The sequence below is a fragment of the Parus major genome, chromosome 12, assembly GCF_001522545.3.
Source record: "Parus major isolate Abel chromosome 12, Parus_major1.1, whole genome shotgun sequence".
Classification (NCBI taxonomy): Eukaryota; Metazoa; Chordata; class Aves; order Passeriformes; family Paridae; genus Parus; species Parus major.
The window spans coordinates 3,367,552-3,381,330 of NC_031781.1; the positions used below are offsets into that span (position 1 = coordinate 3,367,552).

The 13,779-nt window shown below is 41.7% G+C and overlaps 1 protein-coding gene across 1 annotated transcript in view; it reads right to left on the reverse strand.

Moving 5' to 3' along the window:
- IPPK (inositol-pentakisphosphate 2-kinase) overlaps window positions 1-12,708 on the reverse strand; it is a 29,699-nt gene extending 16,991 nt beyond the window's left edge. The window contains exon 1 of the mRNA XM_015640533.2: window positions 12,560-12,708. Within this exon, the coding sequence (XP_015496019.1) occupies window positions 12,560-12,640 (81 nt within the window). The 5' untranslated portion in view covers window positions 12,641-12,708. The remainder of the gene's footprint in view (window positions 1-12,559) is intronic.
- Window positions 12,709-13,779: the final 1,071 nt, after the last annotated feature.

The following is a 13,779-nucleotide window of genomic DNA, read 5'->3' on the forward strand; positions in this document are numbered from 1 at the left end:
ACTTATGATATCAGCACAGAATTAGAAATTATTAAGGAGACACCAGTTACCAGCAGCAAGCTACACAGCTGAACTTAACACTACATTAAACCCTGCTACTTACAAACTGCTGCAGAGTAAGGAACAAATATAGCAGGTTTCCAAATATTTTACCTCAAAGCCATAGAAAAACTCACTATTTTTTGTAATTTTTACAGTTTTTATCAGTTTTTTAACTATTCAAAAAGCTTGAGACTTTACATACTAAAATCAAAGTCTGACATGGTGTTAAGAACCTGCAGCCTTAAAAGGCAACACACAGCCTTGCCTCTGGTCTGCCTAAAGTAAATCAGTAGAATCAGCCTATTCAGGTACAACAAGGATACCAACAACTGGGCACCACAGAAGGTAGAGACAAACAGCTGTTTTCCAGATATCTCTTAGCCAGTCTTTCTCCATTTGGGCCTCTCCAAGACACAAAAAAGGATTACATTCCATTTAAACCTGTGCCACAGAAATACACTCAGATTCTCTGATAAAGACAATGCAGACAAAATGTCCCAGCTGCACTTCTGGTTTATGGAATCCAAGCTTTTTCCCTTCCAAATTATTTGCCATTAAAAAACTTCACATAGCATGACAGCACCAAATCTATTCCATATTTCAGAGCTGAAAGCTGTTTCTGCACAGGCTGAGGGGGAGAGCTACAGATATCTTTAATTACTAACATGGAGAGAAAGAGAAAACAAGGAAAACTGATGCCAGTGTGCTATCCAAAACACTAACAAAACTAGGCCCAGGTTCAGACGTTGCCACTGAAACCCAGACAAGACCCCTTCCAGATCTAACATCTCACGCCACCATAAATCTCATAGTTCACACACATCTGGAAAACACTCTCACATGAAAGGATACTTTGCTGTTAATTTGATTTGTCTTGCAAGATGAGCGTCCCAACAGCAAACAAGATACTGCCAGAGTGGTAATTACAGTCAACTGGATTTGACAAAATTCCTGGTGACACTTCCTCTCTCTCTCATTACACCCTACACATAGGTAACAGCCCATGCCTGACAAGCCTGTAGCTCTGTGTGCAGTGTGTTATTCTTACAGTGTTTCAACCATTTGGATCTCCTGCTTTAATTATTCATAAGTGGATCAGTGATGGAGTGATCTGATTATCACTTCTAATCTATTCAGAAACATGATTCTGTAATCTTTCAAGGCTAGTGTAGATCTTTATCTTTTAATCAGTTCCCAGACAAGATTCCAACCAGTACTCTGGAAAACTTGATATGCTCTCATAGGAATCAGGACCGTATTTGTTCATCAACAAGTCATTTCTGATTTGTCAAAATGACCAAAATTACATATGGAAAAAGAAGAATGTGTTGCTGGTCTAAAGATGTCAAAAGAAAGCACAGTACTGTTCAAACAAAACTTCACAGATGCACTTAAACCAGCCAGCCCACACTACATTTTAGTAAGACTATTTTAAATGACTAGAGGAAATAAAAAACCAAAACCACCAACAAACAAAAACCCACCCCAAAACCAAACCTCAAAAAACCCTCAGAAACACTTCTTTCCTATTTTGAGGCAAGTGTCCAGCTAGATCTATCCCTTTCTGCATTTCAATACCTCCACAGCACCAAGGTTAACCCATCAGATGTCACAGATGCCAACAGTTTCAGAACTATCACCCCCAAAAATATTGGCCCACATTTTTCATGCTATTGCATTTCTGATTCACTTGGCGGATTCCTTACTTGGAAATATTGTGGGTGGTTGTTGCCATGAGGGTTTTTGTCAGTTATCTTAAGATGCCTTCAATTTTTTTATATTTACAGATTGAACAGCAAATATGTGCCATACTTATCTGCATGCACAAGAATGGCCCGAATCCCAAAGAGAACAGATCTCTGAAGAGGTTGCCACTACTCCTTAGCACTTTGAGGATCAGATCAACTAGATCCTAATGCTCCCTAAATATCCTTCTCCACAACCAGTGGAAGGGCTTACAGAGGTGCCTAGCACCAGTTCCATCAAGGTACTGTCACCATCAGAGTATTTTGTTAGCTGGGTAACAGTCCCAGAGAGATAAAAGGATGAAAAAAGCAGGCTGTAAGCAGTAGGGGAAAAGAAAGAAACAGAGTATGGACAGAGGCAAATGTAACACATAAAACATTAAAAGGCTTCATATCTTTTGATGTCAGATAAGTTACAAAAATAATGAATTCAAAGAAAGAATTCTCTACATTTTCTTTTTAATCCCTGAATATGTTCAGTCTCCATTTAGTGACAAAAGACTAAAAATAACCAACCCATCAGAACATCACACACGACTGCTCTTACTCTCAAATAAGGAATTTAAGGACAACTCTCACACGAGAGCAAAGCAGCTTGATGGCAGATAACAATGTTCTTAGTGGCTCCAGGACCATACTAGGGCTACAACAACAACCATTTCCAATTGTTATGGAAAACTGAAAACAAACACTAGCAACAAGGATACCCAAACTTGCATCTCTGAAAACACATCCACAAGTGCTGGGCCGGAGATGATGTAACCAGAAGTGTTCCAGAGGAGCTCGATCCCAAGGCACGGCTTTGGAGTCTGCAGCCTACAGTTTACAGCCCCACCAAGAAAGGCAAACACTTCTTTAGCACCCCATCACCGAACAATTGTTTGGGTTAGAGCAGAACAAAGTTAAGGATTGTCAATAAGGAGAGAAGGAGCTGTGGGAGGAGCTGTGAAAGTACTCAAAATGGACAGCATCACAGAACCAGCGGGATGTGTACACACACACAGCTCTTGTCCTCGTGTGTCCTGAGAAAAAAAGTGTCCCGGGCTTGGTCCCCAAAAGCTTACCTGTAAGAATTTTTCTTCTCCTGAGCAGTTACTACAGCTATTATATTAATCTTACTCAATTAAATCCAAAAAATAAAGTAATCCTTGGTAGCTCGGCCAAAATATGACTGGCATCAATCCAGGTACTTTGGATTAGGCAGTAGCATTATGAAACCAGGATAAAAGCTTACATTTGTTTCTTTTCAGCTTGGTGTTTGATATTGACCTTATTCTATGACCTCACTGTGATAAAATGCAGGCCTCCTGAACTGGAGAGTTTTTAGAAGTTAAACACAACTGGGACAAATCTATAACCTTGATATTTCCCTTCAGGGAACAACTTCATTTGCATCACAGATTTTTTTCAGGTCTCTTGCTACATTAGTAACAAAAAACTAGATAAGAGTTGGTAGCAGTGAAAGAAATAGGAAAAAATTAAAATTAGCTCAACTACTGGTAAAATTGCTTAAATATACAGAAAGATGTGTGTTTTCCCTCTGCTCACACACACGTTTAAAAGAAGTTTCAGTACAAAAATACAAAGAATTAGCCTGTCCAAACACAAAGCCTGGGAAACATCAGTTTCTCCTTTTCCAAATAAGCAGGTTCACGTCATTTGTTATTACTCTATTATTATTCTAAGCAGCACACACTAACTGCTTTTGTCTGGAGGCAAAGCACTACTCTGACATCTCCTTCCACAACTGGGAAAGATTCTCATCTCGTTGATTCCCAACTTGTGATCACATGTGCAAGATCAACTGGTAGAGAACATGACTCTGAGAAGCAACTTTTTAAATCCCAAAAGGAACTCCACCCCTCTTCCCACACCCATCATCTCCCTCACTCCACGCCACCTCATAAATTCTGGCATCTAAAAACTCATCAGTATTTTTGCAGGCACTATCTGCAATTTTACATGACAACGTTTGCTTTAAAAGGCACACAACACAGAAACAGAGTAAGAAGACCCGTCTTTCTTTTAAAGTTGTGCATATAAAAGTCACAAGTTTCCAACTATAAACACGGGGTGAAACACTCTCAAAGACTGGTAACAAATCTCCTCTATTCTTACTCTGCTATTTTTTTGCAGCTAATTTCACACACCACCACCAACCAATGCCAAAGGAGATGAAGACACAAAGTCAAATACATTTACAGAAAATAGTGTCTGTAAAGGCTCTGAATTTCTTTATAATTCGTTATTTAATTCACTATTTTGGTGACCCTGAAGAGCTACCAAGAACTTATCAAACACAGCTTTAAGGATGCCAGACCTACCACTGTGATTATTCAGTTCTACTTAATCATTGTGGATTTACAACAACCTACAGCAATGACACCTACAGAAAGTACATTCTAATTCTCAGTCCAAGGGAGGGAGACAAACTGAACACAGTGATATGCAAATACTGATTATTGACAGTTCCAAGGGTACTCAACATGAACTATGGAATTGTTTAGCTGATATTAAGCTATTCCTGCAGTAGCACACCACAGCTGCATAAAGTATTTATCAACTAAAAAAAATATTCTGACTTTTTTTTATTCCAAATCTACATCCCACGGCCCCTTCAATTCTAATTCTAGTTTGAGGGATTTGAACAGAAAACAATAGTTTTCTATTCAGAAAACACAATTTCTGGGAAGGAGAAAAATGGACAAAGAAGTGTTATCTTCACATCTCAGAAAAGAATAACAGGGAGAGTTCCTTCTTCAGAGACATTATAGAACTCAGTGAAAATATGCCCACCACACTGTCCAGGCACTTCAGCCAAAGCTTACCTTCACAATACTCAACAGAAGTCATTTTTAAAGGTCTCATCCAGGGTCAGTGTGCTGTGCAGTGTGAATAGTTATGAGAGATGCAAACAAACCAAAAGCTGGAAAAATTTGCAGCTTTTGAATGAAAGACACTGGTAATATCATACACAACTGTTTTCCAACTCAGTTTTGTTCTACATAAAGTGGGTAAGATCACACAAAACAAAGTGAGGAAAGCTACATTTCCTGCTAGTATGGAGGAAGTTTAGCAATTGCTCACATACAGTGCAAAGAAGTATTCAGAAATCAGAACAATACTCTCTTATTTAGCACAGGAGTCCTTGAAGAACAATGGTTTTATTTCTTAACATGAATAAAGGATTTATGGCGTGGCATCTGGCTTGATACCATTCAATATGGCAAACCATTATTTGAAAACAAACCCCCCATGACACTTGTTTTCTTTAGCACAGAGCTCACAGCTTGCACCAGACTTCAGGTGCTCATTCCAACTCTTTCCTTTTTTTCTGCGTGGTTATGATCTTGATTCCCGTGAGAGTCAAACACTACCTCAGGTTTCACTTTATAGCTAAGCTTCTATAACCTTGCAATACACAGATGGTACCAATTCCAAGAGATTTTAATGATTGCACTCTGCAAGAGTGAGAAGGAAATGTCTGCCCTTCAGCCAAATCAGTGTACCTGAAATGATATCAAGTGATACACCCACTGGTACGAGGTGGAAACACATACCAGAGAGAGAACAAGATGAATAAACCCATTGATGCCTGGCCCTCAGTGTGAATTAGTACTGTCTGGGTAGCACAGCACATGGCCCTGATGTCCTCACCATGAAACACAACCATGAAAAATGGTCCTTAATATTTAAAAACATATCATATACCTCATCCATCTGTCAAACAGGTGAGTTGTACCAATCAGAACATAAAAACACGTCCTAAGCTTCCTCCCTTTAAGCTGCCCTAAAGCCCCCTCTTATCAGCAACACCCACTTCCCAGCATTTAGCTGCCAAGTCATCTGATGTTATGGTGTTCCAGGAAATTATTAATGGGAGGGAGGAAATAAAGACTCAAAACAGTAAGAGGGATTAGAATGAAGTTAAATAATTAAATGGACAGTTAGAACAAGTAAATAATTCTCAGCATCCAGAACAACTCAGCCAGAAGGCACCTAAGCAAGCCTTGTGCTCATGTAGAATCCAGTGACTCTGTTGCTTCCCAAGTAAAAGCAGGTCAGGGAGGACAGACAGTTCAAGGAGGTCAGAACAGCTCCTTGACACTTTATTCCATGTCACAGAGAAATCCTATGACTGAGGCAAAAGGAACAGCCACTGAAAAGCTGAGAGAGGGGAAGAACCAAAAGAGTGAACAAAGTAGGCTCTTAGACAGAGCACTCCTACACAGCTTTGGGTCAGCCAGGCTGCTTTAGCCAAAGCAGCCAACCCACGGCCACTGTCAGCTGAGGGCAGATACAGGAGCAACACAGAAAAGGCACACAAACTATCACTGCACGACAAGCACTTGTAACAAACACAAAAGAAATATTTTTAAAATAACAACTTGATCTCAACTGCAAAAGGAACTCATTCAAGTCTGAACTAGCATTGAACCCAACCAGAAAAAAAAAAAAAACAGGATCATTTTTAATCAAGGCTAATGATCTCCTGTGCTTGACTGCAAAACTGGGATTTATTTCACCGTTTCACTGGATATAGCCTTCAGCATTCTCAAAAGTCACACAAAAAAAAAGGAAAAAACAGACTCAAAGTAGAGGTTGAACTTCCAAAGAAGGTCACCAAAAGCCAAATCAGTTCCAACACTCATTATTAGCAAAAGATAACACCTCTGAAACAAGTATTCTGCAGGGAGGAGAGAGGTGCTGCTGCAGTTAAATGATCAGTGTCATACGGAATTAGTGTTAGACCACAGAGCTTCTGTCTCCCATCTCTATCCACGCACATCCTGTGTTTTCCCATCTGCATCTACAAAACTTAAGGTGCTCCTATAAGAAAAGTTTTAATTGCTGCCTTTCTGCTCTCTCTCCTCTCTACACTGAGCCCTGCTACCCACTGCCACTTTCCCTTTCACTTCATGCAAGACACTGAACTGCTCTGCATTCAGAGCATCCCTTCAGTGCAGAAACCTGGTAAACACAAGAAAATTTTAACTACAGGTACTATATGGAATTGAAATCCTGATACAGAATTAAAATTCCTTGATGTTGACTCAACCTAATAACATGGGGGAAGTGTGTGTCAATAAAAAGCTTCACAGCTAATTGACAGAACTGGAAGTACTTCCAGTAATTTTTAATTCTTTGTTTACAGTAAAAGCTTTGCAGATTGTACTCAAGTAATGGTATCAACAGTAAAAGCTGTACCTGTTTAGCCAAAGAACTAAATACAAGCAATTACAAAACTGTCTTTTTTTTTCATCCACTGACCATAGATGTGTATCTAAGTATCAGTTAGCCAAGGTCAGTGCAAGGAATTATACAGTTTAATTATACAGGTGTCACAAAGGTTCCCAAATTCCAGCTCAAACTGGTGATTGCTCTCTGTTCCTAAAAACTTCATTGCTGTTCATAGCAAGACAGGCATCTTCTTTCTTTTTCACTGATGACACACCCTGATCACATACTTGGCTTTTTCAACTGGTTTTCATAGCTGCTTCAGTCAAGTAAATAATATTTTTAAAAAACAAAAGTAATGACAACTAAGAAAGAAGAACTATTACCTTTACTCATCAAGCTGTCTCCCTGTCCTTTTGTCTAAGTAGGCAAAAAGTGTGCAGGTGTGGGGGTTTTATTAAACAATATTTAGAGTCAGACACTGCTGAGATATGCACACACCCAAAAAAACAAAGCTGGAGAAGCCAGGTCAAAGAAATGCCCTATGAAATTTATAAAAAACCACCACACACACACCAAAACCAAACCAACAAAAACTACCCAAACAGAAGAGGCAAAAAACTCTACAAAACCAGACACAGAACTCCTCCCCTCACTACATGATTCCCAAATCCATCAGAAGTAAAGATTAGCACAGGTTTGGAATGTAAATAGAAGAACTGCATCAAGGAGACAAAAATGTTTAAGTTCAAGTCTTACCAAAACTATGCCTTTCCATTAGTCAAAATTCAACAAATACAATGTTGCATTTTACCTTTTCTGGTAATATCTTTCTGTGAAAGAACCAAGAGACCACAATGTGGCCTTATTTAAATCAGAGCAATATTCAGAAAAGGCCATTAATAATAAACTACTGTATTTATAACCACAAGTACAGCTTGTGATTCTTTAATACAGGAATCAGCAACGTGTTCTATATTTCTATGAAATCAAGACATTCATAGATATTAATGAAAAAAAAAATCAGAACACAACAGAAAACAGAACACAAATGAAAAAAAAAAAAAAAACAAACTTGCTTTTTAATCCGGGACCTTGAATTTCTCAGGAACAATTTGGAATTTTGAGGGATGTCAATACTTACACGAACTTCAATAGCACAAAATAGATTCAGGCAGCTCCACACAGTAAAACAACAGAAGAAACAGGCCACACAAGTTCTGGGACTTGTACAAAATGACATCATCAGAAAAAGCACCTTAAGAAGATTCTCTCAACAAGACAGCAATTAATAATCAGCATCATCCCTTTCTGCCAAATAAGACCAGAGGAAAGCTGCAGATAACTAAGTCATTCCTACCAGAAGCTTTCTACTCATTCAACAACACCCTTCTGTCCAAACATATAAACCTGTGCTCTCCTCAAGTAAGTTTATTACAACAGAACTGAACTTGTCATTATTCTTATAAACAAAACAACCAACCAGCCACAGGAAAACCTCCATCTTTACCACAGGTCTTGAAGGAAAAATAAATATCACAGAGAAGAAACATTATTTGTTTACTACAGGAACCAATTTTGAGAATCTTCTGCAAGCTTGATTACCTGGCTTGACTCCCTCATCCATATGATGCTTCACTTACCTTCTCCTTTTTCCCTTTTCCTACTTGTAAGCTCACAGATGCTCTGGAGATGGTTTATGCATTTACTAATTAAGTCCTGTACCAAAGCCCAAAGATATCTGCTGAAGCTGCAAACATTCCAATACATGAAATAGATGAACATTAACAATCCAGGCATCTGAAGCTATAAACCACAGCCTTTTGCAAGCATATGCCAAGGTTGTTCTAGACCATCTGACTGAATAAAAACCAAGCTGTGGAAAAAAAAACTCCCATTTTCCACTTCTCCATACTCATCCTGAAACACAAGTTTAACATTCAAATGTATTTCAAAATTAGGCTTTTGGTTACCACAATATCCCAAAACACAAGAAGTAAAACAGAGGCCAGGGGAAATGGACATACTTCATGTCATAAAACAACTACTGCGGACTACAAGCACAGGTTTCAACAACAGAAGGAAATCCAAGTTATTATTCCTAAAGTTGCTTACACTACTTCCTACAAACATCTACTGAAGCCTTTTGAAATGAAGTGTTAAGCGTCCTGTAAGAGCAAACAACTGATTAAAGTGCAGAACTCCAAAGGAGGATTTCCAGCTCACTGCTGAAAAGTTAAGGACCTGTGCTGCAGAAAGACACAACAGCTTACCAGGAGATAACTGTTCTGCAGCAGTTCCTTTGAACCCTCTCTACTGCTCATGAGAAGGGAGGAGGAGGGAAAGCACTGATTAGCTCTCTTTTTAAATTTTAAGCCAAATTTGAAGCAGAAGCAGCAACTCTCCACTGAAAACTCCGGGAAAAAGAAGCTTTCTAAACCACCCAGGTGGCTGTGATGGTGCTTGGTTGGGGGTTTCTAGAGCTGTAGCTGTCCTGCAGCACAAGTATCTCACTAACACCTCAGACCACTGAGTTACCAGCTGTATTTCACACTAGAATCATGAGGAAAGCTGTCTGATCATTCTAACACTTCAGCAGACTGCAAGACTCCACAAAGGCCTTTTGACCACAATTCAGTTTCAATTTGGACTAATTCATTCACAGCTTCTTTTTCTTCAAAAAGAAAAGCTTGATCACCAGAGAAATTTGTGCCATAGGTCTGTACATCTTCCGGAACTTTAGATTCTCCAGAACTGAAACTTCAAAAATTCATTAAAGCAGAAGTTTGAGTGCTCATCAAGCAAGCAAGCACAGAGCTCTGGTGATAACAATGGGAACTGGAAATGCTCGGCAGATATTCCATCTTTATTCATTAGATCACTGTCTAAATGTTGCCAAACTAATTAAAGTAACTCTATAAAACTACCACTGTAAGAAGAGATGTGTTGAGTAGCCCATGCTGTGCCTCAGGATCTTTATCCTGCACTGGAGGGATAAGGAACAGCGATGCACTTGCAGTGATTTGAGCACACGGCAAGACTCCTGTCACTGCTGCATCCTGCGGGATTAACAACCAGCAAGAGGAAAAAGCACAGCAAGCACTGACAGCACTTTCATGGAGACAACAGAGCACTTTCCATAGGATGCCAGCATCCCACTGCCAGACAAAGCTTTGTCTGGACGCACTGGAAAAGCGGCTGCGTGTCGCCTGCGTCCAGGGCTTATCAGCTCACTGCCAGCAGAGCTGTTTGTTGGGCATGTGACTTTTCCATGACCAACTTTTTAATTTGGTACTGTACTGGGTTAACAATGCGTTACATTCATGTCTTAAAGGGCAACCTGGGAATGGAGCAACCCCAGGAAATAAGCAAAGCCTTAAACACAGGAGAGCTCCTTGTGATGACATGGGCCTTATAGCCCCTACTGTCCATCCCTGACCCAGCCACAGCCCTCACAGGCAGGAACAGGAGTGTCCAGCCAGGCTGCCCACCCCAGCCCACACACCCTGTGTGACCTTGCACAGGGCTGTTATCAGTGCTCCAAGGAGTGGTGCAGAGAGCAGGAGTTCAAACACAACACCCCAGACCTCATTTTGTGAGAGGCAAAGCAGCTCGTGCCCTCTTCTCCAGAAGGATAGGGATTCACTTTTTTGTTGAAGTTTAAAAAACAAAACTTCTCAAATTTCCCAAAAGCAAGGAAGAGAGGCTTGGAGAGTTAGGGACCAGCTTCCTCTCCACATTTCAAAACACTACTGCACATCAGAACATGGAAACAACAAGCACATGCACTGTTCCAATCTGACCTCTCTCTTGTATCTGAGCATCCATTCGTGTCTCACCACCACCAAATCCCTATCCCTTCCTCTGGCACTGATACAGAAAAAACACGAACTGGGAAGCTACAGAATGAAGCAAGGACAGTCAAAATGTCTTAGCTGCGCTGCTGATCCGTTCACACAAACCTGAGAATAACTTAACACCAGATCAAGGGAGCGATGATTAATGGTGCAAGGATGTCCTGTTCCTAAGAGGCACAAAGCTACAATTAACATCTAAATAGTATTTATAGGCTTCAAGTTTACCAGAATTTGTCATCAGTAGACACAAAGATCCAAAACGCAAGCTTTTAGTGCTTCAAAGTTGCCTACAAAGGAAAAATTGTATCTATTTCACTTTCACTCTATTGTAAAAGTTTTAACATCTTGTTAAAAAGAGAACTGGCAAGATCAGCAGCTACTCTGAATCACTGGCTGACTTCCTCACTTTCCACATCTTTAAAGATAATCACAATTACATCACTAACAATCCATTATTTATCCTGATTCCCATCATCCAGTGACTGAGTAATTTCTACACTGCCTTTTTCAAAGCTAAAATGTAACAGGAAGCAAAATCATGCATATTTTTCTTGCACCAAAAATAGCTTTTAAATAGAATTTGATATAAAGAAAAGAGGGGGGAAAGCCAGAGCCACCTAAGTGCCCCTCCTAAAGTTTGGAAACCACCACAAAATTTCTAGCATTTTCTCAGGCTTGGTATTTGTTAATATTTTACAGCTAATACTGATAATACAGAAAACAGACATTAAAAGAATCTGGTATTTTCAGTCATTCATCTAGACATATTTTTTTAAAAGTGTTCTCAAGATTCAACTCTTATTATAGATCTTTTTCTACAAAAATCCTACATTTCATTATTCTGGCTTTGCTGAGTTCTGATCTATGAATCATCAAGAACATTCTGTGGCAAATCCATACCAGCTTTTAAACTGAAATACAAATACATCTTTAAAGTATAAAAACAGCCACAGGCAGTTTTTAGAACAGGAATGAACTCCTTCAAGGGGCATGTATCCCAATACATTAAGTAAATAATGTGCATGGCAAGGGGGGCACGAATACACTGTCAGCATAAACTGACAGAGTCTGCTTAATTGGATTCAGCTTCATTTAATCATCGCTGCTACAAATACTGAATCTATTTTATTAGATTTTTTAAATAAAACACACTTTCATCCCCCCATGGCCCCCCAACCGAAAAAAAAACCAAAAAACCCAGACAAACAAAAAGGGAAAAAAATAATCAACAAAACAATAAACCAGACCAACAGGTAGATGGGAGAATGGGGATTAAGTGGCCGCCGGGGTCACATCACACCAGTTCTGTGGCAAAGGCAAAAACCTAAATCAGAGTCGTGAGCACGGCCCAGCACTGCAGCGAGTGCTCAAACTCCTCACAGAGCCAGAGTCGGTGACAAAGGGAAAAACACGCCTTCACCAGGCTCGCCTTCTCCTGTCACATCACCCACACCCGGGAATGATGATGGAAAAGGTTAATTTTTAGCACTTTTCCTCACAGCTCCCATCTCCAGGAGGCAGCTGCCCGGCCATCGGTTGCTCTCCCTCCCATCATTACTGGCCGTGACAGAAGACCCGGCGAAACGGCCGCTCATCTCCCCCACGGGACGGGCCCGATCTCCCCGGGATAGAAAACTCCTCCGGGAAAGAAAGCAGCGAGGGCGGGCGGCGGGGCCGAGCGGCCGCTCCCGCCGGGCCGCCCCCCTCATGCGGGCCCGGGTTGGGGCTCCCTCGTACCTGGCAGTGTGAGACGACGAGGCTCTGGTTGCCTTCCCCGTGGTATTTCCATTCATTCTCATCCATCTTCTCCACTTCCATGCCCGGCCCGGGCCGCGCGGAGGGCAGGAGCAGCCGCCGGCCCCGCCGCCTCACGCCGCCACCATCGCGGCTGCGCCGCCCGCCCTCAGCCGCGGGAAGTCCCGCCCGCCGCCGGCGCCATCTTGGAGCCGGGCAGCCCCACCGCCATGGCACGGCCGGGCAGCGCCGCCGGGGCAGCGGGAGCCCTCAGGCGCCGCGCGGGCAGAACCGGCGGCGGAAAAGCGTCTTCGGCCTCCGGGAACGGCCGGTCAAAGGAGGGGGTGGTCCCGTTCTGCTCTGCAACGGTCTCACCTTCAGCCCTATCTGTAGTTTTGGGCACCGCGCTATAAAAAAAAAGAGGTTAAGCTGTTGAAGAGCATCAAAAGGAGGCCATAAGGATGGCAGAAAGATCGGGAGGGGAAGCCTTATATGAGGAGCAACTGGGATGCCTTGATTTGTTCAGCTTGGAGAAAAGGAGACGGGGGCCTTTAGGGAAAGAAAGAATCTAAAGAGACCTCGTCTTTATAAGGAACGCACCCAGAGTGGGGTCGGGGCACTGAACAGGCTCCCCTCGGTCACAGCCCCGAGGCTAACAGAGCTCAAGGAGAGTTTGGACAATGCTCTCAGGGACAGGGTGGGATTTTGGGGTGTCTGGGAGTTGGACTCTGATCCCGATGGGTCCCTTTCAACTCTGTGTCCTACGGTGTGGGGTGCCCGTGGACACTGTACTCACCGTGAGGAAGATGAGCTCACAGCAGAGGCTCTGTGCATGGTCCAACACCCAAAATAGGGAAGGTTCTGACCCCTCTGGGACTGCGTTTCACAGAATCAATTCGGTTGGAAAAGACCTCCAAGACCATCAAGTCCAACTTAAAACCAGTCACCACGTTATAAACCCGTCACTAAGTGCCACATCCAGTCTTGCCTAGAACAGCTCCAGTCACTCCCAGTGACTCCACCATCCACCTGGGCAGTCCCTCCCAATGTCTTTTCAGACACAGTTTCCAGCTACACTGGTTTGAATTTTACAGATGTTGATCTTGCAGTCAAGTGTCTGTTTAATTAGCCCTGTGCTCCAGTACACAACGTCATTCAAAGACCTAATGTTACAAGCAGAAAGATCAGTGTCTGTGTAACATACTTTAAAAACTAAACACTAA